The sequence below is a fragment of the Nothobranchius furzeri genome, chromosome 1 (assembly GCF_043380555.1).
Source record: "Nothobranchius furzeri strain GRZ-AD chromosome 1, NfurGRZ-RIMD1, whole genome shotgun sequence".
Classification (NCBI taxonomy): domain Eukaryota; kingdom Metazoa; phylum Chordata; class Actinopteri; order Cyprinodontiformes; family Nothobranchiidae; genus Nothobranchius; species Nothobranchius furzeri.
The window spans coordinates 97,695,238-97,722,589 of NC_091741.1; the positions used below are offsets into that span (position 1 = coordinate 97,695,238).

The 27,352-nt window shown below is 41.9% G+C and overlaps 4 protein-coding genes across 5 annotated transcripts in view; 2 read left to right on the top strand and 2 right to left on the bottom strand.

The window, feature by feature from the left end:
• Positions 1–62: 62 nt before the first annotated feature.
• Positions 63–1,920, top strand: gnpda1 (glucosamine-6-phosphate deaminase 1). Its single transcript, XM_015943427.3, has 7 exons — positions 63–260; positions 339–466; positions 605–706; positions 787–969; positions 1,045–1,229; positions 1,359–1,533; positions 1,665–1,920. Exons 2-7 carry the CDS (start codon positions 343–345, stop codon positions 1,712–1,714), a joined length of 819 nt encoding a protein of 272 aa, XP_015798913.1. The 5' UTR covers positions 63–260; positions 339–342; the 3' UTR covers positions 1,715–1,920.
• Positions 1,921–2,134: 214 nt separating this feature from the next.
• On the top strand, positions 2,135–14,643 carry LOC107375081 (NEDD4 family-interacting protein 1). The gene is made up of 8 exons (XM_015943438.3): positions 2,135–2,393; positions 3,514–3,607; positions 8,314–8,453; positions 8,551–8,638; positions 9,195–9,319; positions 9,484–9,550; positions 13,861–13,969; positions 14,043–14,643. Exons 1-7 carry the CDS (start codon positions 2,358–2,360, stop codon positions 13,965–13,967), a joined length of 657 nt encoding a protein of 218 aa, XP_015798924.1. The 5' UTR covers positions 2,135–2,357; the 3' UTR covers positions 13,968–13,969; positions 14,043–14,643.
• A 3,153-nt stretch (positions 14,644–17,796) lies between these two features.
• Positions 17,797–19,633, bottom strand: fgf1a (fibroblast growth factor 1a). 2 transcript variants are annotated; one of them, XM_054738974.2, is made up of 3 exons: positions 19,236–19,633; positions 18,245–18,348; positions 17,797–18,140 (listed from the first exon to the last, which is right to left on the bottom strand). In XM_054738974.2, the coding sequence occupies exons 1-3, from the start codon at positions 19,477–19,479 to the stop codon at positions 17,940–17,942; spliced, it is 549 nt and encodes a 182-aa protein (XP_054594949.2). In that variant the 5' UTR covers positions 19,480–19,633; the 3' UTR covers positions 17,797–17,939. The 2 variants fall into 2 exon arrangements, with proteins under 2 accessions (XP_054594949.2, XP_015798934.3); XM_015943448.3 differs by having other exon boundaries at positions 19,308–19,587.
• A 4,706-nt stretch (positions 19,634–24,339) lies between these two features.
• The window catches only part of nr3c1 (nuclear receptor subfamily 3, group C, member 1 (glucocorticoid receptor)), a 33,867-nt gene continuing 30,854 nt past the window's right edge, over positions 24,340–27,352 (bottom strand). Inside the window, exons 6-9 of the mRNA XM_054738973.2 lie at positions 25,462–25,606; positions 25,088–25,218; positions 24,839–24,996; positions 24,340–24,715 (exon numbers count right to left, since the gene is read on the bottom strand). Coding sequence (XP_054594948.1) covers positions 24,563–24,715; positions 24,839–24,996; positions 25,088–25,218; positions 25,462–25,606 — 587 coding nt within the window. The 3' untranslated portion in view covers positions 24,340–24,562. The remainder of the gene's footprint in view (positions 24,716–24,838; positions 24,997–25,087; positions 25,219–25,461; positions 25,607–27,352) is intronic.

Consider the following 27,352-nt stretch of genomic DNA (forward strand, 5'->3'; position numbering starts at 1 on the left):
TTCCAACTTTATTAGCGAGTCCGTGAACGCCACTTCCCGTGGTGTGTTCGCTGACAGGTCACATGATTGATCCGGATTCAGGCTGAAGCGACCTAGAGCTGCAGGCAGAGATTAATCTAGACAGATTCATCGCGATCGCTTCACGTTTTAGAGACATTCACGTACTTTCTGTTTAGAAATCTTAGATAAAGTTGCCACATCAGTTTTCCAGCTTGTTTTTGACTCATAAAAGGACCAGTCTGGTGCTTGGTGTTATCTTGGTGAGTCTAAAGTCTGATTTAGGTGTGTTTTACTCTGAGTTGACTCAACACTGGAGTGTCTTGTGATTTCTCCTTCAGAACCATGAAGCTGATCATTCTAAATGACTACGACCAGGCAAGCGAGTGGGCTGCAAAGTACATAAGAAACAAAATTTTACAGTTTAAACCTGCGCCTAACAAATATTTCACGTTAGGACTCCCCACAGGTAAGAGGACACCTCCTGAAACTGTGCACATGTGTGTTTTACTGCACCTTGCTTCCATGATCAATCCAACCGTGTTGTTGGAGTTGTTTCTGCTCGGATCTTCTGACTAAATTAAAGATGTATTTTGCATATCTTCAGGAGGCACCCCTTTAGGTTGTTACAAAAAGCTGATTGAATATTACAAAAATGGGGAGCTCTCATTCCAGTACGTGAAAACTTTCAACATGGATGAATATGTAGGTGAGTGTTTAGTGTTTGTTCTGGCATCAAACAAAACAGTGAGAAATGGTTTCATTTTACTGCTATAAACTCCTTTTTAGGGCTTCCCAGAGATCACCCTGAGAGTTACCACTCATTCATGTGGAATAACTTGTTCAAGCACATCGATATCAGAGCGGAGAACACCCACATCCTTGATGGAAACGCTGTCGACCTCCAAGCAGAGTGTGACGCCTTTGAAGAAAAGATAAAAGCTGCCGGAGGGATTGAGCTGTTTGTTGGAGGTCAGGTCTGGTTAGGAACTGTGCAGTCGTGACTGTTAAAAGGAAAACTTGAAACAAATCTTTGTTGTGTTTCAGGTATTGGACCTGATGGCCACATTGCCTTTAACGAGCCTGGTTCAAGCCTGGTGTCCAGAACCAGGGTGAAGACTCTTGCAAAGGACACTATCATGGCCAACGCTCGATTCTTTGATGGAGATCTCTCAAAAGTGCCCACCATGGCTCTGACAGTGGGAGTGGGTACCGTCATGGATGCAAAGGAGGTTAGCGGACTCAGTTGTCTTGTGTTGTGTTCTGTGTCTGTGTTGGTGTTTGCATCGACTCAGACTTATCACACCAGTTTCATTGTCTGAAAGTGCACAATCTGAGTGACACATGTTTCTTTTTGCCAGGTCATGATTCTCATCACAGGAGGACACAAGGCCTTTGCTTTATACAAGGCTATAGAGGAGGGCGTGAATCACATGTGGACAGTGTCGGCGTTCCAGCAGCACCCACAAACTCTTTTTGTTTGTGATGAAGATGCCACCCTGGAGCTGCGAGTCAAGACTGTGAAATATTTCAAAGGTAACCGTGAAACATCTACTGTGCAGGAGGACTGTGTGCACGTCAGTCATCACAAATTAGAGCCTTAATGGAAGAAAGACAAACTTGCTTTGGATGTCAGGAAAAAATGCTGCATGTTGCTTTTTCTTTAGGGATGATGCACGTGCATAACAGGCTGGTGGATCCACCCAAAGAGACGTGAGGAGATCGCTTTCACACTTCTGAGATCCTGATGCATTTATTATTAATACAAACTAACACTCCTGTGATTCTTATTATTTCTTCATGTTCTGGTGAAGATGGCGGTGCGAAAGCTCACCATTAACACTCATTATGACTTGCTAGAACATTTGTTTTGTAAATCCCTCATTTTCTGGTTCTTTTTAATAAAAGACGTTTGATTTTTAAGGTTTGGTGTTATGGTTTTACTTAGGCGCGCGAGATCACATGACAACACGGAAAGACTGCTGTTGCCTTTCAATGCTCCATGTAATTTTAATAATCTCACTAAACCAGCTGGCAAAAGTAATCTACATGTTATAGTAACATCAATTTTTTAATTTGGATATTTTATTTTGTTCCTACTATAATTTGTTTTATTATATTTTAATTGATTCTCGGTAATAATTCTAGATTTGCAATGACCGTTCAGACTTGTGAACAGCTTTGACTGTTTAAATTCCCGACGTTACCTGAATGCAGCATCAGAACGGCTTGCTTGTCTCGGAAAGGAGATGGCCGACTGAGAGGAGGAGACCTTTCGTTGGAAAGCTTCATTTTCTGTGATATATTTTCATAGCAGAAGTCAGAGGGGAAAGCTTTACACATTTGGTTTCTCTTCCACAATGGCAGAACAAAACAGTAACGTCAGATATCAGGAGGTAAGTAACAGGTCGGGGTTCGCGGAAACGATGCTAACTGCTAGCTTCTGCGAAGTGTCACCGACGTTTGTTTACGGGCGGGGGCCAAAAGTAGCGATAAATAACATCGACTTATATCAAACAAAAACTCCTCTAGAGTAAACTTGCATACTACTGTATTCATGGCCTAAATAACGGTCATGCTGTTTGGATTTGGAAGCTAGTAACGGTGTGTGGCCTGGACGTCCTCCGTGTTAGTCAAACCAGCATCAAAACACTCATTGAAAAGATAGTTTTAATTAAAGATTCACGTTTTATTCGGTTTTGTTGTCAGTCTAAAAACTTGATTGACTGTCATCATGACACGTATTCGTCACCTACGATCCCATTTTGTTAACTTTGGATGCCTTTCGGTCCTGCTCTGCTGTTGTCAAACCGATCTTTAAACCAGCGACTGTAAAATACTTTAAACGTAAAAAGTCATGAGAGCCAGTTGAGAGACTGTTCACGACACATCTGAGCTGGTTTAAAACCATCGTGACAGAGCTTATTTAACAAGCTAGGCGTTTTATTTCTGCTGTCTTGTTTGTTTATAGCCTCGATATCATACAAAAGAAAAAAAAACATTTCATGGAAATCGTTATATTTACACAGGTCATTTAGTCTGATCATCATAGGAACCTTTTGGCTTTTTTAATGTAAAAAAATAACAGAAATGTTGCATTTTTAAGTTGAATTGCCCGATTTAGCATCACAGGTCTCGAGCATGAAGTGTAAATATGCTGCTTACCCAGGATTTATTGGGTTTTATTTTAAGTTTTTTACTAATTGAAGAGTTATAAAATAGTAATGTTTTGATGGAATAACACGTCGCTTGCAAAGTTTTCTAAAACGGTGTTTTAAACAAATCCCTGGATATGACTACAGCTGACAAATAAAGCTACATGAATCCCCTTTTACACACTCCCATGATGATAATAATGTGCTATGATGTTCTTTCCCAGATCCCACTTACTAGAGTTTCACATATTATCATGTATCAAGTATGGTTGTAATGGATAAATAAATGGATGGACAATAATTTAGAAATTAATAAATGAAAGCATGTAATTTAAGTTTGACTCTTATGACATTTCTTCAGCTGGTGAATGAGGAGGAGCCAGCCCAGCCTTCCCAGGTGAGCTGTGCTCAGGACGCACCTCCACCCTACAGCAGCGTCACTGCAGCGAATGCAGGTTAGGAGACACACTGCTTTAGCTAACAGTGTTTGTTTGACTCGATCTCCTCAGGAATCTGTCACATGATTTATTATCTTAATTGACAGTGTTGTATTCAAAATCAGTGCAAGCAACCAGCAAAGGTCATTAAAGCCAGAATCTCATTGTGCTGTGACTATTTGGAAATACACAATTGCAACAAAATGTACATTTTCACTTTATTTCCTTTCATGACCAGGTCTGGCTGTGCACCTGATGTAATTGAGAACAAACTGCATCTTTGGTGTTAAAATTTAGTTAAAGTATCTTAACTTGTTCACAATTTGACCCTAAATGTATGCAGAATGTTCTCATACCTGTTTTTTAATAGACTCTTGATGCGTGACATCACACGCTCAAGATATCACCCCCTAGCCTAGTGATAATAAATAATACATTTATTTAGTCTGGCTTGCCAGGCTACTCACCCCCAGCTTCTGGCTGGGGGTAAGAAGACGGCACATCCCCGGTGACCACCATTTACATATGCCTTTGTAAATGAGTTAAATCAGTGTCTTTTTACATAATTACACAAAACGTGTTCTGCAATTGGAGCGGATAGCCTTTATGTAATTCGTTTTGTGTTTACTGAGCTCATTGGGTATGTCAAATATATAAGTTATTTATTTATGTATTGATAAACCACTTGTCCCTCCTGAGATCTGGCTGGCCTCTAATGTTGTTTGTTTCGTGTTTCCTTTTACTGAGCTCGTCAGAAAAAAAAACAGAGCATCTGTTCACCTTGAACCGTGTCCCGGCGATCCTTCATCATTAACCCACACAATGCAGAAGAGATCCGGTTACACCTTTGTTGCTTCAGCTGTGTAAAGTCCAGGCATGTTAATCGATAACAGATAATATCCCCAAACTAGCGGCCAGTTCTGAGAACTGTCGTCTCACAGCTCGATAGCTATTTCAAACAGATCTGGAAGCACTGCTCTAAACACTGTTAGCTTTGAGATGTAACTTTTTGATCATCTGCACAAAGTTGCGTTAGATGATCTAAAATAGTCATATCCCTGGGTTTTATTTTCTTAACTTAAATCACAGAAAAACAACTCTGGATAGCAGCTGCGGAGGATGTTTTTGTCCTCCAGTGTTATGTGGATGTGTACAGTTACCGGGATGTAAACCATAATGTTCAAAGGGTCTATGTGTCACCAACACCTGCCTAGCCTGTCTCACATGCTTGCACTTCCTGACCTGCAGACACTAAATAATAAAAAAAAAAAAAAACTAAATGGTTTCCAGGTGCCCACAGTGTGACTTTTTCAGAGAAAATCTACTACTTGAAGTTTTCTTGCATGTTTTTGAATTTCAGCAACATAAGAGGGAGGCTTTTGCAGTTCACGAGAGGAAAACGAGAAGCCTTGTAAACATTTGGAGACATTTTGGAAACTGCATCATCAAAGCTGTTGATTTGTCTCAAACTGTAGCAACACAGTGAGAATCTGTTTTAAAGTTGTGCAGAAATCCTCCCCTGCCTGACTTCTGCCTGTCAGGAGTTTTCATGTGGAGGCTGGTTTAACAGCAGCTGTTTAATAATTTACTGGTTATAATGATGCTTTCATGAAGTCCTCTAAAGAAATGAGTAGAGCATGTCTGACTGGAGCTCTGCCGTATGAACTGAAGCACAAGGTCTTGGTAACTAAACAGAGTTTTGAAAAGCACTTTGGTCATTTTTTGTGTAATTTGCTGTGGATGAGAACAGCCGGGAGAGCGAATCTTCACTTGTCTCCCGATTCAATTTGATTACGATTATTGGGTCAACGATTCAATTCGATTCGATATCCCTATGCATCACGATTATTTCATATTGATTTGTTTTCATCAATAAATAGAAGATGTCAGATATTTGCTTTTTATTTATTTATTTTATTTTATCAAATGTAATTGACACAACCTGCCATCCCTCAAAGCTCTCCATTCACATCAGGTTAGGACAAAACATTTTAAACATTTAAGAAGATTTAACAAAGTGAAACAAACCATTTTGTTGTTCAACGCCACGAACCACGATTTGAACCCAGTGGTTCATTTCTGAAATGTTGGAGAATGAATCAAGTTCTGTTTGATGCAGAGAATAAAACATAAAAAAAATTCTGCACTTCCAATAATATTTAAGATGTGTGTTTTATTCTTCCTGATAATAACACCAGCAGAAGGCTGTGGGCTGGATTAGGATTAAATTACCCAGTTGATGGATCTCCTTCACTAACCAGCTAACTACAAACCTTTCCACTAACCTGTCCTGTGTGACCCTCACCATGTGACCCTCATGTCCATGCTGTCTCTGGAGGAGCAGATAGGAGACAAGATCTCCTGTAACTTAAAATGAACCAAAGCTTCCTCCCAGTTTCTCTTTAAGCTGAATTTAACATCAGTTTATCATCATGAAGCAAAAGAATAAAGTGGAACAAGAACTTCTATCTTGTATTTCGCTCTCCTTTTAACTTCTCCGTGTCCCTTAATTAAAGAGACAGACGACCCCGCCCCTCAACCTCAACCGGTCGGGCTGATTCGGTTCCGGTTCGGTCTCGGGTTACGACTCTAGCGCTCAGCCCTGCAGTACCACATTAAGGCGGAACCACTTTGTAATTGTGGAGGACACTCACTCTGACAGATTTGGACGCTGCGCTGGTGCCGCCGATAAAAAAAACAAACTACATTCCACTATAATCGATTATGGCGTACTCTTCTATGATGCAGAATCGTTAATGTCCGCATCCCGATGCATCGATTATTTGATTATTTTCCTCAGCTCTAAATGTGTTGTTTCAGCTCTGGCCTCTTAAGAGGGTATAGGTCAGTGTTGCATAAGTGGGTGCAGCACAGAGCTTCCTGGATGAGTTCATCGATCTGATCCAGGGCTGTTACTGTTGGTGCAACACAAATGAGGATTCCTGGATCAGTGCCAAATGACCCAGATAAAAGTCTTGGCTTTTTATGAGGAGAACAAACAGTAATGGACACTTGTACCGCTAATGAGCCTCTCCGCTGTAGCACGCCCCTTCCAGATCATGTCTGATCTCCCAGCTGCTGCTTTCCTTTTGTTTTATTTAGGGAAGTGAAAATTATTTTTCTTTCTCAGCAGCTAAGTCATCACTTCTCAAACACATTGAATTGCCTCTGTGTATGTAATGTGCTATATAATTAAAGCTGCCTTGCCTTACTGGTTGCTTTCAGTTCTTTTGAATGCAAATTTTTATAGAATTTCTTGATTGAAATTTTGTTTTTTAATAGCAAAATGTGGTAATATAACAAATGCTGCAGTTAGTCGGGCTCATTACCAGTGAGAGTTGAACTCCGCCAAGGCGGCATGGTCCTGTTGACTTCATCAGATCATTATCTCGGGCTCTCAGTGGAGCGATACACAGCAGAGTGGGAAGCAGCTGTGATGAGATTCAGCCCCTCTTTAAATCTGAGACTATGAGCTTGAGTCGGAAAAGGGCAGAATGTGTTCTCTGGGTCAGGGACGAGGTCCTGCCTCAAGTGGAGTTTAAGTATCTTGGGGGTCTTGTACATGAGTGAGGAAAAAAATGCAGTGTGAGATAGATGGGGGGATTGGTGCTGCGTCAGCAGTGATGTGGGCGTTGTACCAATCTATCATGGTGAAGGGAGAGCTGGGCCAGAAGGCGAAGCTCTCGATTTACTGGCCGATCTACATTCCTACACTCACCTATGGTCACAAGCTTTGAGTAGTGACCGAAAGAATGGGATCGCGGATACAATCGGCTGAAATGGGTTTTCTGCACAAGGTGGCTGGGCTCTCCCTTAAGCCGGGCGGACACTGTGCGACTTTTTCACTCGTAGCACTCAGCTTCAGCTCAACCTGTACGACTTCCTCGCAGAGCAGATCTCACGAGTCATGTGCTCACACTGTACGACCCAGTTCTCGGAAGCGACCTGACTGCTCACACTGTACATCTGGTAGCAACACGTCAGACCTAAAAATATGCTTAAAAATAGCAGTTTTTACTCAACACGTCAGACTTTTTTGTCTTGTTTTGCCTGTTGTCCTTCGGGAGTGCTGCAGGAGGACACACAGGGATTTATGGGGGTTGGATGAGGAAAACGAAATAAAGAAAGTAAATCTGTGTTTTGTGATCAGTTTAATTTGACATGAACACGACAAACACACTTTCTTGACAATCTTTGTGAGTAAAAAAATGTGTAGAAACAAAAACAATGTGTGTTATTAGGGAAATAGCGGGTGAGCAGCTGCTCGCAGCACCGCTTCAACAGTGCGATACCCTCACGAGGGACGAGCAAAATATCAAACACGCCAGAAGTTTGTGCGAGCTCACGATTGCTGATCGGTAGCTGGTCACATGGTGTTAATCGCCTCTCGTAACCCCCTGTACACTACACGACGCTCGGCGCAAAACTCGCCCTGATCTTGTGGATTCTCGCACGAGTGGAAAATCGTCTCAAAAAAGTGAAAAAGTCGCACAGTGTACGCCCGGCTTAAGGATATCTCCCTGATGAGGTTTTGATATGTAGCTGAAAATAAATGGATGGATGGAGCAAATGTAGCGTTTCATCAAAAACGTTTGGTAAAACACAAATACAGCTGTTCATTTGTTTTTTCCTCAGCTTTCCTCTGTTTTGTCTGTTCCTCCTTTTCCTCTGTATTTTCCACTCTTTTATTGCGGACTGCTGTCGTTTGTTCGTTGTGTCCACAGCTTTTTTTGAGTACAAGGAAGACGGAGGAAGATTTCCCAACCCTCCGTCTTACAACGTCGCCACCACCTTGCCCTCCTACGATGAAGCTGAGAGAAGCAAGGCCGAGGCTGCCGTCCCTCTGGTTCCTGGAAGAGTCTCGGTACTGTTCCATCTCTGTAGCACCTCTTATGACTGAGTATTTACGTAGATCTGAAACGGACTAGAAGTTTGTTTGAGCGAGTGTCCTGTTGTTTCAGGATGAAGACTTTGTGGCCAGAGATGACTTTGAGGATGCGGACCAGCTGCGAATAGGGAATGACGGCATCTTCATGCTCACGTTCTTCAGTAAGACAGTCTGTAATTTTAGGGGTTTACTAATTTGAGTGAAGTTTTATCGTAACACCTGATTTTCTTGTCCGTAAAGCTTTGAGGGAAATGTAAATGTAAATGTTCACATGAGAGGAGAGTCGTGTTCTGACGAGAGCATCACTTGAAAGAACGTCTAATCCGTCACTCAGCTTCCATACTCGATCGTGTCTTTCATCGTGAGGGTCTGTTCATCAGATCTGACAGGGATCAGTTCGCTTTAACCTGCAGCTGAGAAGAAACCAGAGTGGCTGATCTCCTGGTGGTGATCCTGTAACTACTTAAATCACACAACTGGTTTGGGTGGTTTTTGGATTGAAATAAAAATGAAAAGCTAAATGATCTAAACTTTAGGCTCCAGAGGTGACAAATCCAGGCTTATTTCAGATTATAGGTGGAGTTTTCAGCTTCAGCTCATTCATTTATGTAAAAGTGGTAAAAGATTTTTACCTCTTTAAAAGAAATGTTTAATTATCACAAGTTTGCTGGGCTCATTTCAGTTTATTCTACTAACGAGTGTCTTTTGTGCCAACAGTGGCATTCCTGTTCAACTGGATTGGCTTCTTTTTGTCGTTCTGCTTGACCACATCAGCTGCTGGTCGATATGGAGCCATCTCCGGCTTCGGTCTGTCTCTCATCAAATGGGTCCTGATCGTCAGGGTAAGAGCTGTTTACTGAAGCACCATCTTAACCAGTTGAGCAGCTGTGCTAATGTGGGCTTGTTCTGCTGCAGAAATGTGGTTTTTGTGACCTCAAACACATTTAATGTTGTTAAAAATCAGCCAGCAGCTCTTCACAGCAAACACGTTCTCATTTTTCTGCAGTTTTCCACCTATTTCCCCGGTTACTTTGATGGACAGTACTGGTTGTGGTGGGTGTTCCTGGCTCTGGGTGAGTGAGACACGTTGTTTCATACAGAGAGTCATATTTAGGAACATCAGGGTTATTTTAGCTTATGCAGTTAGGTGCTTATAAAAAACTTTTTCTTCTCTTATTTAACCTCCTAGGGCCCCGTGTTCATATATGTGGACATTGGCTTCTTGCACCTTAAAATGTTATTCTCCTACTTAGACCTTTTTATTATTTATAGACACTTTATATTGACTTTAATTTAAAAAATGTTTTTGTTTTTCTTTTTTTAGGATATTTGACATTTTTATTTAATTCATTTTTATAGAATAAAAAGTTTTGCAACTTTGTTTCTGTTAATTACAGTCGACTGATCTGTAATAGCTAGATATGTGTTTTCTTTTAAATCAAACCAAATACAGGTTTGGGTCCCAGGAGGTTAGATATGGGTACAGATGTGATAGACATGGTTGGGGTGGGGTTCCTCTGTGCAGGGATCAGGTTCAGTTTAAACCAGTAGAAATAATATAATATGAAGTCACAAGGTGTGTGGATTATCTGAGCCGGGGCCGATGCTGCTGTTAGGTTTTCCCAAAAACATTTTGAGATCTACAATCCAGCATGGTATTAGAAAGAATTCACATTGTGGTTTTTTCTAACCCTGTAGAAGAAAAATACAGAAATTCAAACAGATGACCCGAAAATCACTTTCAGTTATGTTGCACTCATCTGGTTAACAAATAACCTGTTAGCTATAAGCATCCTAGAGGGGGCATCATAGAAATTGTAGAGAAACACTGGATTAGGGAAACAACGAAAACATGCTGGACACTGGCCCACGGAAGGGAGTTGGGTATCACTGCGCTAGGGGCCAGCTTAAAAAATGAGCAAGTTCCCATCGAGTCCCATGTTAAAAATGCTAACTTGACAGCAGAAGTAAACATGTTTACAGCCTGGTTCAAAAACATTTAGGTTTAACAGGTCAGGTTACCCATATGGAACCTTAAGGGCCATTCCCATCTGTACCTGGTCGTCCCGGTCCGGATAGCATAGCTTGCTTGCATATCTTGGTGGCCTGCCTTTTTTCAGGATGCAGCGAGACTGTTTTTCAGCCCTCTTTCTGAGGTGGTCTGCTTCAGGCTGACCAGGGCCAACACACCTACTGCTGACTGATAAGCCGGCTTAAGGTTGGTTTATGCTTGACGCGTCCGCGACGTTCCCACGGCTCCGCGCGGAAAAGTTGCGTCATTTTAACAACCCGCCCCTCCACCGCGTCTCCACACGGCCCAAACTTTCAGCACCGCGCACCTAGGAAATTTTCTAACCACGCGGACAGTTGGTTATGGAAAAACATGGCGGACTGGCAAGAACTAGTATGGCAGAGGTTCGTAAATACAGACATTTGTATGTTTCAGCTCTCAAAGATCACCGTGATCAACATGTAGTTAATAATTCTTGGAGAGAAATAGCTCGCACTGTCGGAAAAGACGAGGACGCTGTTAAAAAATGCTGGAATGCCTTGTTGTCAACAGTAATTTCTACTTCTATGGTGTAGTGTTGGATGCATGCCGTAGAGCTCCATGCTGCCCCCTACAGTTTGGGAGAATATTGGCTCACCGCAGAGACAAGCCGCACGAACCATAAACGCTGCAAGTTGTGAAGCGCGTTCCATCCGCGAGCCGCATCACCAAGCGGAAATTAAATGCGTCAAGCATAAACCAAGCTTTATCAGTCAGCAAGTTCACACCTTTCATTAGAGCAAGCCTCTGATTGGTGGGTAGAATCAGCCCACATGGGCTTAAGGCATGCTCAGTTCATTATCATTCATCATCATGCTGATTACCTAGAAGCTGAAAATGTCTCTGACTGCATTCCTTGCATACCTGAGCAAGGATGTGTGGAATCAACCGGGCCAGGCTGGGGCCGACTGGAGCTATGCGGGCAGGGCCGACCAGGTACAGATGGGAATAAGTCACGCCCATCTTCTTCTGCATCATGGGTCCCTGGAAGAATGAAAAACTGAATGCCGGTCAATGGGGCTAAAATGGCAATTTTCTAATTCCGCTTGTTTTGTGCCATGGATTTCACATACGATGTCCGTGAATTTTAAAGAAGCATTTCGATATCAAGAACGCACTTATTTTAGAATGGGGGAAACACTATTTTGGGTTTTGTGTGAAAATAAGTCCAGGACTACAAATGCGCTTTGTGAAAGTGACGTCACCGAACCAAACGAGAAAATGGCTGTAAGTTCAGCAAACTTCAAACCCTTCCTTCTGGAGAAAAAAAAACAACACCATTAATCTGGTCATGTGGTAAGAAGTAGCTGCTAGGGGAGAGGAGATTATGTGGTGATGTCATATATGTGACTTGCCAATGTCTGATTTGTAGTCCTGCTAACAGCAAACTTTTACAAGCTGATAAATCTCTCAGCTAATGACTGGTCGACAAATTCGAACTATGGTTCCAGCCTTAGAGGAATCACTACGACCTCAGCCAGTCAGTTTGGATCGTGTCTATCAGAATGACAACACGGCCAAGGAAGCATACAAGTATTTCTACACCGCAGACATTCAGCTCGTCCTCTTCCAGAGCTGCGGCCCGGACAGGCTGTCCGGGTGAAACTGGATGATAATAATGGATGGAAGACCCCTGCCAAAGTCATCGGCAGTTCGGGAGACATAAGATCCTATGTGGTGGAAATGGACACGGGGACCGTAACTCGCTGGAATAGACGTCATCTCATGGCGGTCCCCGAGACGGACGATCCAGGGAAGCAGCAGCAACTGGTTGGTGCATCAGCTCAATCACCTCAGATGTGATGGTGGAGGTTCCCCAGGAGCCACCACATGATCAAGAATCGGCAATTCCTGCTCCAATGTCCCTCCCGCAGTCCACTCCCAAGAGACTGACCTCCAAGGGGTGTGTAATAACGCTGCCTCTGAGGTCCCGAGACTGATAATGAAGGACATGGCCTTCTCTCTCTAGGGCAGGGTAATCCCTGCTGGCCTGGGGGTAGTCCACCCCTAGGACGTCCAGGTTGAGAGAAGAGGTACTTGGTTATCTTGTGTGAAAGACTGAGGAAGTTAAATGCTGACATCTTACCAGCTGTGTTTGTTTAGTAGAGTTCTTTTATAACTTAAGTTCCCATTTCTAGTTAACACTTACAATTCTCACTTCTAGATAAGTAATACGTTCAGAGATCGGAAGATGTTGCTGTTCAGCAGTCGGCAACAGTACCGTTTGTTTATAATGCTTTGTTTTATTTTGAAAGGGGAGATGTTGTGAGATTACCGCATGTCCTGAAGGGGCTGCCGTACCGGGGATGTAGCGGGGAGGCGGAGTAGCAAAAGGAAGTGTTGTTGGTGTGGCTGACTAATAAAGAAAGTAACTGGACAACTAACACGACGTGTTGCTGGAGTTTCATGACACCGTGCATAATAGATATGTCACCATTACATTTTAAGCAGTAGAAATAAAATATTAACATTTCAGTAGCTTACTACTGAACATGTTAATGAAACACATTAAATTTTACTGATCATAGTTTAATTATGGATATATTTAGGTGACAGCATGTTGCTTTGCACACTATTTGAACAGTTTTCTAATCATGTTCTGTTGTTAAAGTAAAGGAAGGAGAGAAAAATGTTTCCCTAGCAATATTTAAATTGAAAAACTGAAATGTGTGTATTTTTTTTTCCTGATCAGGTTTTTTGCACTCGAGTCCAAATCATTTGATTTTGAGAATCTGCTGCTACAGAGTATCGATCTGATACTTCAATAAAGAAAGCGTAGAAAAGGATCCAGGATGTTTTAATTAACTTTATTTTAACATTTAACAACTTTGTTAACAAAGCACAACCATGTTGTGCTGTTAGAGGAAAAAGTTTCCCAAGAAACTTTTTAATTTTCTTGTTTAATCCAATTAATCGAGTCGAGACCCCATCCGATTCATCGATGCTCCAAATAATTGTTTGTTGCAGCCTTAAAGTACAACATATGTGTGATCTAGGGTCCAAGGCAAAGGGATTAGCCCCATTGACTTGCATTCATTTTTTCATTCTTCTGAGAACCCATGAGCCAACCGGAATGGGAGGAGACTTAGGCTTCCTATAGGTAACTGCAGCGGGTTAATGGTCAGGTGCCATTAACATTGGATACCACGTTTAGTCCGACATGGCAGCATGACCTGTGATGTGACGATGGTGTACGTAGACATTGTGATGTCGATGCTCAAATGTAACATCGTGCAGCTCGGTTCTGGGGTCAACTATTCATTCTGCCAGTCTGTAAGTCATCCGTCCTAGGCAGACATCAAATTTTCATTCGTTTGCTTTGCCACATTCCAGGTTTCATGCTTTTCATCAGAGGCTTTGTAAACTACTCCAGAGTGCGCAAGTTGGTCGATCCCACTTATGCCAACCTTCCCAGAACAAGAGTACTTTTCATCTATTAGAGGTATGTTGACTCAACCTGGATTTGTCCATTGTTCCACTGGACACTTGACTCATTTTCCCTGTGGCATATCCAGGGAGTGAAAGAACGAGGGGGGCACAGTAGAAGTGTTTGAAATTCCCATGAAGAATCCAGAAATCAACCTGAGAGTTGGAGATGAAGACGACTCCAGACGGTGACATATTCAGGAATTCTGTCACTTGATTTCTTTTGATTTAATGAATAATGGTTACCAGTAATAGTCCCATAATATAGTCATTAGTGACAAATGTTAAGTGCTTTTTACATCAGTCTGTAATGTATGAGTAATGCCTTATATCGTTTGATGGTAGCATACGAGCATGCTTCTGCCCGCCAGGTCCATAACTTGGAGGAATATCGTGTCGGCGACGCTCAAAGGCAGCAGAGATTACCTAGAGAACACTGTAGATTTGCCTCAGCATGCAGCTCACTCTGTTATATTCACTAATCTCACCTGATGGTTCTGATAGACACCAAAAATACAAGCTGTCTGTGCTGTAGACGCGGTATTTCAACCACCTGTCGGCTTTGAGCCGCCTCCAGGGGGCAGCGTTGTCTGCAGATTCCTACTGATAATTAGGCTCATTTTTATTTCACGCAAACAGTCAAATAAACATGCAGTTCTAAGAGCGGCAGTTGAATACAAACCAAAACGAGCTCTTTGTCTGATTCTCTTGTTGTTGCTGTTTTGTAAATCAGGTAAGTCGCCCTTACTTAGAAATAGTTTTGAAGTTACTGAGATGCTCTCAATCAGAAGAACTAAATTATAGCAACCACCTTTCTGAGAAAATGAGCTGATTTTCTGATCGCCCTTGTTGAGTCAGCAAATGTCTATGCTGTTGGATAAGCTTAGCGATTATCTGCTGTCTGGACTTTTGGCCGTTGGTGATCTTCTAACAGCTGGATCAGATTACTCGAGTGTAAAAGTAACTTAAATTCCTCCTCCAGGTGGGATTTTGCATGAAGATTTAATTGGTATTTGGAGAATTTATTATTTCTGCAAACAGTAAAACCTTTGTTCTGCGTTAGGAGTTTGGGATCAGTTATCTCAAAGAACGTTGCAGCTGCACTTTTAGAAACAGAACCATGATGATATGAAATCACACTGGTGAACTGATGACTAAGCTTCATACTTCTGCCATGGCTTTAATTACAAACTGATGATGCTTGTTTCTGTGTGACGTAGAACTGAAACTTTGGGGTTTTGTTATGTAACTGTACAGAAAATGTTTAGTGTTAAATAAATGTCACTTTCAATGCACCTCAGTGGACTGATGGTTATTTTAACCAGCATCTACACACCTTTAAACTCTCCAGGTGATATGTATGAAGTAGTTTTGTTAAAGGTAAATGTTATGAAGCTATAGTTGAGATTTAAGGTGTCTGGATTATTTATTTTATCTGATGGCACCATCTAGTGCGTGACAAGCGTATTTACGACTGAAAGCACCACCTCTCATTCATAAACATGCTCCTCTAGCTGACAAAACAGAGCTGAAACACATTATTTTACAGATATGCTCACGTTATCTTGTGTTTACATACATTTATATTTGAAAGACTTACTTGTCCATCAGAAAGGTCACCAACTCTGCATCAACCAAAGTAGGTTCTTCAACGTTCGCGCTCGTGCTGTGATTGACGTCTGTGTTAAGCGGTAGTCTATCGCTATTGGCTAATGTGGACCGGCACTCATTTCATATTGTATGGAGCTCTATGGGACAGGCGGCAGGCTTGGCAAAAATAAGACTTATTTCCTACATTACATCACAAGATAATCACTGTTATGGATTTCTGAAAAATCCTACATAATTCTTGAAAGGGGAAAAATCTTCAGACAGCAGCTGATTAGTGCCTTGTTTACACAGAAGCAACCCTTGGTGGCAGAGACATGAAACATCCCAATATAACGGCAAGTTTCCCCCGTCCTTACTACCTCTTGACACATTTTAAGATGTTGATTAATATTTATTCTGTGATAAAGACTACCAGCTGAAAAGCTCTCTCTCTAGATAGATAGATAGATAGAATGTACAGGTCCTTCTCAAAAAATTTGCATATTGTGATAGTTAATTATTTTCTGTAATGTACTGATAGACTTTCATATATATTAGATTCATTACACACAACTGAAGTAGTTCAAGCCTTTTATTGTTTCTAATATTGATGATTTTGGCATACAGCTCATGAAAACCTAAAATTGTCTAAAAAATTAGCATATTTCATCCGACCAATAAGTGTTTTTTAATACAAAAAAGTCAACCTTCAAATAATTGTGTTCAGTTATGCACTCAATACTTGGTCGGGAATCCTTTTGCAGAAATGACTGCTTCAATGTGGCGTGGCATGGAGGCGATCAGCCTGTCTCACTGCTGAGGTGTTATGGAGGCCCAGGATGCTTCGCTAGCAGCCTTAAGCTCATCCAGAGTGTTGGGTCTTGCGTCTCTCAACTTTATCTTCACAATGTCCCACAGATTCTCTATGGGGTTCAGGTCAGGAGAGTTGGCAGGCCAATTGAGCACAGTAATACCATGGTCAGTAAACCATTTACCAGTGGTTTTGGTACTGTGAGCTGGTGCCAGGTCGTGCTGAAAAATGAAATCTTCATCTCCATAAAGCTTTTCAGCAGATGGAAGCATGAAGTGCTCCAAAATCTCCTGATAACTAGCTGCATTGACCCTGCCCTTGATAAAACACAGTGGACCAACACCAGCAGCTGACATGGCACCCCAGACCATCACTGACTGTGGGTACTTGACACTGGACTTCAGGCATTTTGGCATTTCCCTCTGCCCAGTCTTCCTCCAGACTCTGGCACCTTGATTTCCGAATCACATACAAAATTTGCTTTCATCCAAAAAAAGTACTTTGAACCAGTGAGCAACAGTCCCGCGCTGCTTCTCTGTAGCCCATGTCAGGCGCATCTGCCGCTGTTTCTGGTTCAAAAGCGGCTTGACCTGGGGAAGGCGGCACCTGTAGCCCATTCCCTGCACATGGTGGCTCTGGATGTTTCTACTCCAGACTCAGTCCACTGCTTCCGCAGGTCCCCCAACGTCTGGAATCGGTCCTTCTCCACAATCTTCCTCAGGGTCCGGTCACCTCTTCATGTTGTGCAGCGTTTTCTGCCACACTTTTCCCTTCCCACAGACTTCCCACTGAGGTGCCTTGATGCAGCACTCTGGGAACAACCTATTCGTTCAGAAAGTTCTTTCTGTGTCTTACCCTCTTGCTTGAGGGTGTCAATGATGGCCTTCTGGACAGCAGTCAGGTCGACAGTCTTACCCATGATTGCGGTTTTGAGTAATGAACCAGGCTGGGAGTTTTTAAAAGCCTCAGGAATCTTTTGCAGGTGTTTAGAGTTAATTAGTTGATTCAGATGATTAGGTTAATAACTTATTTAGAGAACCTTTTCATGATATGCTAATTTTTTGAGAGGAATTTTGGGTTTTCATGAGCTGTATGCCAAAATCATCAATATTAGAAATAATAAAAGGCTTGAACTACTTCAGTTGTGTGTAATGAATCTAATATATATGAAAGTCTATCAGTACATTACAGAAAATGATTAACTATCACAATATGCTAATTTTTTTTTGTGTGTGTGTGTGTGTAAACACACACACACACACACACACACACACACACACACACACGGAGAAGGATAATGAAACTACTTTTTTACTTTTGACCAGCTTACAGAGCTAAAAAATTATGCTGCAGAACTTGAAGATGAAGACTGATTGTATATTTGTGGAAAATTACATTTGCTACAGAATGAGCAAAGATTTAAGCTGCGCTTGTAAAATCTAATGAGCCAAACACAATCGTGTGCGTCAGTTGGCACAACGCAGCAGTCGGCTTCACTTTTACCCCAAACACAAACTGGACCAAGGGAAGCTGAGCAGCTTGCAGCATTGCCGCCTCTTCCTCTCAACTCTTGGTTCTGCTCTGTTCAGTCCTGGCTGAAGTCTATCCGTCTGGGCAGGAAGAAAATGGCCTTCTGTCCGATGTGGGTTCTTGGACCAAGTTTAGGTTTGCCGTTCTTTTTCAGGGCCACATACCACTGGTTGTCCTGGTACTTCTGTGACTGATAGGTGTTGTAGTGATTCTCCTCCAGCTTCTCCAGAAAGTAACATTCATCAGTTACTGCACGCTGCAACAGCAAACACACAAGAGCCACTACCTTTTTTACTGAATTTAAATGGAGTATGTTACAAATTCTTTATGTATCAATGACTGATCAGCAACTTTACTCACTGAACCGTACAAACGCCCCTCCTCACTCATGGCCAAGTATCTCTCTGTTTCTGTTCCCTGGATGACCACCACGCCTCGGTCCACAGCTCTCAGCTTTAAGACGGCTGAAACGCAAAGTTTCTATACATTAAAATCAATCAGATGTTCTGATGAAGCGATTTCCCCTCAAGGGGCCAACGTGTTAGCAGGTATAACGGAGAATTGTAAATTAAATACTACAGCTATTTTTAAAATAAAAGATGTCCAGTTAATGTCAGAAAACTAGGATTTTGACATTTTTTTGGTATTCATCTGTTTAAAGATGTTTTAAGGGTGAAAAAAGGAAATTATATTTCAGTTTTGCCTTTTTAAATGTAATTGTCAAACTAAATTTAAAATGAAACAATAAATCAAGTAAAAGAGGAGGACTATAGAGTAAAACATTGAGAGTTTCTGTGTTGATCACTAAAAAATATTTGTCAGCTTTAGACAAACACTTCAGTAACAAGCAGGTTGTTATGAGCAATCGGTGTGGGTTAAAATAACCCAAGAGTTTAAGTTTGTTCACAGAAATTAGACTCCTGGTATATACATCAGATTTTTATTTATTTTGGGAACAAGCTTGCTGCTTGTTTTAACCATCCCTCAGTCAGATATTGGAAAAAAAGCTTTTTGACCTTTTTTTTTAAGCTTTTTGATCATTTTTAGAGGTTTACATGTTGTATGACGTCAAAATTTGTGGGGATTAAAATAGGAGCTGAAGAGGAATACTGGGCATGTTCCACATCAGAGTTACAGCTTTTATTCTGTGGAGCTTTGTGTTAATAAAACATGAACTGTTCTGATGCTTGTAGTTCCAAACATGGCGGAAGAAAAAAAAGCTAACCTGAACCATTTTGCCCCAAAAGTAGAAAGTTTAATTCCACTTTTCAAATGTTTAAATAAAAGATAAATCTGTTGATGGCAGCAGATAAACTCGTTTTAATGGTGGGTGTGTTTCACTCGCACGCACCGACATGAGCACACCTGCAGTAGGCCTGACCTGGATGTGAGCATGCGCAGTATGTTTCTGCCGCAGCCTTACTGTGCACGTCCCGGTCCTCCCTCTGGCCCTGCACCGTCCCATCAGGAAGGATCTGGAGGTGATATCCGCCATTCATGCAGTAGAGCTGGGTCCTCCTCCGGTAGTCCAGCAGCAGCGACAGGCCGCCGTCCTCGGCCTGATCCCCGGCTATGAGCGCGTCTCCATCCGCCATCCTGATGCCTTCATGCGGGACTGCTGCCCTCCCCCAGCGGTCCTGGCCTCTGCAGTGGTCTGGTGTGTGTATGTGGTCGTGGACGAGCGCAGAAACCACTGCCTGGTAACATGCGCGCCCCCGATGCCTGCCTGAACCTTTAATGTGGTTAAAAGCTAAAAATAACTAAGGTCACTATTATTCTCCTACACACACACTTGTGTTTTGATTCCTGCACGAGAAGAACCCAGTTCGTAATAAACGTAAAGGAAGGTTTACAAATATCCGTTTTACTTTAAACTTAAGCAGTAAATCAGATTAGATATTGGATTAGATCATAACAAAAGGTTGGTGTTTGCTTCACGTGCCCGGCGCTGATGCGGGTTAGTGATGTTTACATCAGCTATTTATTTATGCTTTATTGATCCCCTGAGGAGTGGGCTGGTATCTGGAAAATGTTAGAGATTTGTAAGAAACTCACAAAAGTGACTTCAAAACATTTTCCCCCAGTGTTAGAATTTATAAATAAACATTTAACCGGGGACTTAGGTCTGTTGCAGTCAGTGGTTGTCCACAGTGGTAGCCACAGCTCCCCCTCCCTTATATCACTGACAAAAGTGAGGCCTCTGCTGAATGCTGGTGCCATAATGTGAATGGATGAATGAATCACTTAAGTGTAAAGTGCTTAGGAGTCCTCTGACTCAGAGAGAAAAAAACACCTTACAAGTAAGGGTTATCTATCATCAAGCCAATGGGATTGTTTTCTTTTAAATCCAATCAAACAACCTACAAGTTAATAGTTTTTCACCAGCATCAACCTCCAAATCCAACACGAATAACCCTCACCCTCACACATACAAACTATAACTGAACTTTTGGAGCAAAGCACCTGACCAATAAACACAGCTGATGCTAATGCCAGACCTCTAATGCTTATCATCAACAGCTCAAACTACAATTAGTGTTTTCTGGGAAGGTTTCTAAACTCATCTCTAATGCAAGTGACCACATAATTCTAATAAAGTCATGTAATGACCTTAATGTTGATGGAACAGGTCTGAATAAAACTACAGTCATGTTTATGAAATGAAAGTTTTAAGAGAAGGAGCTCTCGTTATCTTTCGCCAAACTAAAGCTGTTAAACAGCTCGAACTTTTGAAGCCCTTTCCACATCAAACCACTTTAATACGCCTAAAAACTCGCCTACTAAAGGTGTCACAACTTACAGAGCAGCTGATAAACAGGGCAACACCAGCCAACAAACACGGGGCCAAAATAGGAAAACACATGTATGAAAAGTGAAAGTTTCCTGTGTCCGACGCTCAGAGTCACTGTTGGTTTGGAGCAAGGTCCTGTTTATGAATGAAGTACCACACAAACACGTGCGGGTCAACCTTTAATCAACAGAGGAAAAGATCAACAAGAGTCACACTAGAGAGAAATAATACAGAGGGCTAGGTACTGAAAAAGCTACCTGAAGACACATACACCACATTTTCTTTACAATGGATTATATGTACATATTAAACTTGTTTTAGGCAAAAACAAACAGGAAGCTTTTTTAGATAAAAGCATGAACCGGTGAAACATGATCCGCCCTTTTGAAACTCGGTTATTGTCTGCATATGTTTTATACAAAATAGACTTTCAAACAATATTTGGGTAGTGCAATCTTCTCTTTATAGATTCAAGCTGGTTGATTACTTTCACAAACAGTTGGTGTATGAAAAAGACGAGTCCTGTCCTATTCACAGTATTACACAGTTTGACCAAAGACATGTTTCTAAAAAAGGTGTTTCATAAAGACCTGTACATCTGTCATCCTTTCATAGCTCTGTAGTCTAGGATCCATTTGTTAAAATTTGCTTTGGTCACCGTGTTTAATAAATGTCAAATCTGCCATCAGCGGCGAGTCCGGAGGGCCCGATTTATTGTTTCCTGAATACTCTGAAAATCTGGCCCGCAGAGATAAAAGTCATAAATGAATCTCCCGTACGCAAGTAGCTTATATTGTGTAAAAACATTAAAGAAAAGAGGAGAGCAGAGCTCGTTATGAGAAGGAGATAGATTATCTGTCATTTCTATTGCATATTCGGTTGTTCTCAAAAATGTAGAAGAAAGTAAACAGGATACATTTTCGAGCAAGACGAGGCAAGTGTGCGATCTCATATAGATGTATATACGTATTTATATATATTTAAATCTCTGTATATACCTGTATAAATAAAGAGCAGCAGCAGATTTGGGTACACTGAATGTGAAAGTAACCTTCTACAGGTCGCCATGGTGATTCTGGATAAACCTCAGAGAAAAGTGGGCCTACAGAAGGTGTGAAAGGCGGTGGCAGATTCCTCTAACGTTGCACATCTGCTGACTTTGACAAGACAGAAAACAGCATGAAACACAGAGCAGACATTAGTGAACTGTCAAACTGTTTTTGGCTCTGGAGTTGGACCATAAACTATGTGGATCAGACCGTTTCCTCTACAAACCTGAGCTGGAGTAATATATATATATATATATATTTATATGTATATAAGCACTTCTTTCTGGTTCTGGGGTCAGACATTAAAAACAGCATAACATGTCATATTTAAACACAAACATGAGCGCTTCGCAGGCGTTCACAAACATATTTAATTCATTCCTTACAGCTCACTATGTTTCACCTACCAACAACAGCTCGTTTACTATTTAATACAACTCTTAACATCACATTCATGTTTCTGGAGTCTGGAGCACATCCAGGACGAGTTACGCAGACACGATGACAAAATAAAAGTCAAACACACAAATCACCCGCGTTTAGCGTGTGGGACTGTCAGACAAGCTCAGGACCCATTCCTCCTCCTGCATGATTCAACTCTTTAATAAGTGGATTCGTTTGTTACCAATACTGACCAACGTCCAGCATCCCCGAAGACAGACAGATAAAAAGGAGTTTGGCACTGAAACTGTTCCCAGAGAATAAAGGGTCCAGTTTTGCCTGCTTCCTCAGCCCTCTCCCACTTTGCAAACATCTGGCAACAACTTTCAGACGATGGGGCTTGACTTACACAGCAGACAATTAGGAAACATGCAAAACACACACACATTCTTGAATAAGTCGCATATGGAGCACTGATGATAAAGACACAAGAGGGTGGCTGGTCACCAGCATCCGTGGGACAATGAAGGGTAATGAATCTGCCAATCTGCCTGATCTGTCATTTGGAAAAGGAATGATTTAACCAATTTGGGAAAAATGATCTGATTCGTAATTTTACTGAGAATTCTGATTAACAGCAGAGCCTGAATCAGGTGGCTTTGATCACATCTACATCTGAGGACGTTCCTGCTAATGTAAGAAAAACATAAAAACAAGACCCATGAAGCCAAGAAGTAGCCATAGCCCACCGTGGAACACACACCGATGAGTTTTGTTCCCTTACACCAGAGGTGTCAAACTCCGGTCCTCGAGGGCAGTTATCCTGCATATTTTTGTTCTTTCCCTGTTCCAACACAGTTGATTACCTGTGCAGCAGCTCATCAGGCTCTCAAGAAGCCTGTTAATCGCCTGCTGAATGAAATTAGGTGCTTTGAAACAGGGAGAACACTAAAACATGTAGGATAGCGGTCCTCGAGGACCGGAGTTTGACACCTGTACCTTACACTGATGCTGGACAGATTCATCATGTTTCCCAAATTGTTCAACTATTCCTTAAACAAAAAGAATACTCTACACACACACACAAACACACACACACACACACACTGGAGGAGAGGGTATACTGCAGAAGGAGTCTTCAGTGGAATCGGGAAAGAGGTTGTTATAAACAACAGAAGATTTGGAGGACGGTTATTTTCTAACAAGTTTGAGCCGTAATACAAAACTACACTAATTAGTACTCCTGAATATTCAAAAACGATAAACTTGCAAGCACAACAATACATGCCCTTTGACTTGTGATTGGCCGACGCTTGTACCCATCACGTTCTAGAGTAAGTGGACTACAGGGGCGGAGAGAAAATGTTCTAGAATTGATCTAAAGTCTCACATGAAAGACCGGCACAGGACAGCAGTCTCTCCTTCACAGTCTTTTAAAGCCTTTCACAGAGTGCAGCGTGTTTGAATTGCACTCCTGCAGCAGTCTGTCGTGTGTGTGTGTGTGTGTGTGTGTGTGTGGTGTGTGTGTGTGTGTGTGAGAGAGTTCTCACAAAAGGAAGCAGGCTAAATATCTTGTTTCTTAGCAATAAAACCACCTCTACACGTGGAGGAGAAACCGAGCTGCCACTTGAGAAGATAAACAGCCACTATAAAAACAAAAAACATGGAAAGCTGCAACTGTGTGTGATATAAAAAAAAAGTACAATCAACTTACGATGAAGGTAGATGATGATAGGTTGGAGTACAATAGGAAAAAAATGGCTTAGATGTTTTTTTTTCTGAAGCAAAAAAAAAGGCACATCTTTTTCCCTTTTGTAATCGACGTGTAAACCTGGAAGAGGTCAGCTTGTGGGAGAAATTATTATTATTGGTGGACGTTAGCCAACAGGCCCACAGAACTATGTTAATAGTTACATCATCAAAGCAAAGAAAGATGCTTTTTGAAATCACTAGAAAAACTGAGTTTTTTGCTCTGTGTGACAGAAAAAACACATCGTTACAACCTCCTCCTATAAAAACCAGAAATCAGAAGAACACAAGGAGCCTTCGTAAGAGCCAGTTTCAAGCTTCGCTACCATCTTAGGTAACAGTGAACTGGAAAAGTTCTATAAACTGTCGCAAATTTGAAAATGTAGAAAATACTATCAGAAGCTGTACATAGGTCATTGTTGCATCTATTTTAGATCTTGTACTAGTTTTGAAAGTAAGACACCTGAGACGACATTAATGTTAGCCTAGTTCTCTTTGCGATTAGCTTTAGCAAAGCTTTTCCTACTCTTATTAACATCTCAAACAAAGCAAAACGTGTGGCGCTCTGGCCGCCTGGCCCCATCCCACCAGCCCGCTTCACACGGATGCATTCTGGCGCCTGAAAACTCCTGGCGTTAGGTAGTCACTCCGGTTCTCCTAGCGTGGATGGGGTGGGATTTAAGGCCTTGTGTTTGCTACAGGAGACAGTCATCTCTGATGGAAGAGGAGCGGTTTGACACTCCCGGCCTTGAATTTTGGTAACTGATTGCTGATGATCTCCGCCAGCATCTCGGGAAACTCTACGCTCAGGAATTTATTCACAAAGGTGTAGAAACAGAAGCTGAGCAGGCCGCCGACCATCTGCAGACAGGAAACACGAGAGCACGTAAATATTTAACAAGCTTTTCAGACACGCCAAATGCAACAATACCGCTCCCATCAGCTGGTTACAGGGGTGTGTGAGTGTGTTCTCCCTCGCTGTACCTCGTGCATGGAGTCCAGCAGCTTGGTGAGCTGATAGAACCGCTGCCAGTTCTGGCTGGAATTCTCCTCGCGCTTCACGATGGCTTTCCCCAGCTCCTTGATGTATGACATGCGGATCTCATCAAACACCGCCTGGCTCTTCAGGCCGTCCTTGGGTACTGCAGGAGACAAAGCCACACGTACCCAGTCAGGGACAAACCTTTTACTGATAGGATGGACCGTAACAAAGTGCTGGTTAAAGATTCTGACCTGTGCTGAGCAGCAGCAGGACCTTCATGCAAAGGTACTCGTCATGAGAAACCTGCAGGCGAACAAACTCGCTGGAAATCTTCAGCATCTGCTCAAACTGCTCGGCCATGTAGGGCAGCTTCATCCGCTCGCTGAAAAACCGGTTCACAAGTCGTCTCAGGTCCAGATTCACAAAAACTCAGTGTTACTGGTCACTTTTAAACAACAAGCCAGAACAAAACACCTGCATAAAACAACCACCTGCAGCTGATTTTCATTCTGTTATTAACCAGAGCAGAGCTGGTGGTCTGAACCCAGAAGGAGCATTCGTGTTTTATAATCGGACTCATGTTGATTTAAACAGAAATCCCACGAATAAACCAAACAGAACATACTCGTTAATGACAAGGTCCGGGGCAAAGCAGAGCATGTTCCCGTTGCACTGCTGGTACGACCTCCAGCCGAGGCTGAAGGACATGAGGAACAGCCAGGAGCACTGCAGCAGGGTCATCTGGTCGTCCAGGTGCAGGTTCCTAAAACCTGGGGGGGGGCAGAAGAAGGTTTTAGCTTGCAGTTAATATTTATCTCTCTCTCTCACACACACACACACACACACTAGGGCTGCAACAAACGATTATTTGGATAATAGATTAATCGGATGGGGTCTCGACACGATTAATCGATTAATCGGATTACATGGGGAAATTTTTAAAAACTGCTAGGGAAACGTTATTTCTCTCCTTCCTTCACTTTATTTAACACAACATTATTAGAAAACAGTTCAATAGCAGAAAAACAACATGCCATCACCTAAATTGTCTTATAAGGTGTATAGACAGAGACCCTAAGCTACATCTATCTGTGACCTAAAATGCTTGGTCCAAGTTAAACAGCTTAAGGGCAATTCTCATCTGTTTTGTTTGATCTCATCTGTTGACATTTATTTTAAATGTAATTAAACATAGGCTGTGAATTAATCAAAATTGATGACTATTTCCAAAAATGACTGAAAAAATACCAAATAAAACAAAAGTAAATTAATGCCATTCTCCTTGCGATGATGCCCTGGGCAACTGCCATAAAGTCACATCAAGAAATGCTGCTGATCATTCCAATGATCCCAAATAGACTCACATTAGGCCACATGAAAGCAACTGACCCCAAAAATATATTAACCAGTATATAACTGCACTCTCACACAACACGCCTGCAGCAACAGTTAGGACTCCTCCCTCCCTTTTAAAAGCGTTTTTGCTTCCGAGGACATTGTGGTTGTAAAACCACATGCTAGTAGTCTGGCCCCGGTGTGATCAACCAGTTTCTGCGGGAATGTGACGGCGGAACCAGGGCCAGATTAACACTTTGTTGTACCCTGGGAAACAATATTCAAGGGCTCCATCATCACGACCCGAGGATCACCATAATGTGGTCACATACAGAATATTTTACTGTAATATGCAGTAAATATACTCAATACTTGAATGCCTGACAACACGTAACCCGCCCAGAGTAACCTTTGACCCACCTCGTGTGGACTGACCAATGAGGAGAGGGTCTTAACTTGAGGCCCTCTCTTCATTGGTCAGTCTGCATGAGACCGACTCTCAACTGACATTCGAAGTCATAGGCAGCGAAGCGTCTCTGTGCAGCGCAAAAGCCCGGGTGGACAGTTTGTTTAATATAGGGTGATCATATTTCCATTTCCAAACAAGAGGACAGGGGATCTGTGCCTATGACGTCACACTATGGCAACGCCACACAAACCATGTTGGGACCCATTTTTTGTAAGAACTAAATTAATATCAGATTCTGCCAATTAAAGGGCTCTAAAACAATTCATATGTAAATATTTTGCATATTTAATGCAAAATCTCATTTTTATGCTTTAGTGCTGCAACAAGGTTTTATTAATAATAAATTATTATACCTTTTGTTTTACTACAGCATCGGTAAGCTTCCTGTGCACAGATTATTAAGGATGCTTGTTTCAGCTGTGAGATTAGACGATAGGATCAATGATAAAATAAGTTGTCACACACTCCATGGAAACTTTCAGAGAATCCACAAATAGTGGCTTTCAAATGGTTTTGTTACTTTTTGCAAGTTTAGAAAAGAAGCAGATGAGACAGCATGTCTGATAATTTAGTTTTTCATCTGATATATTAGAACATGTCAGTAATGTCTGAGGGTTTTTTATAAACACTGTATAACTAACACTCCTGGAGAGGGCATGAATTACACAGAGGCTTCTGGGGAGCCCAGTTATGGGGGGGGAAAGACATTTTG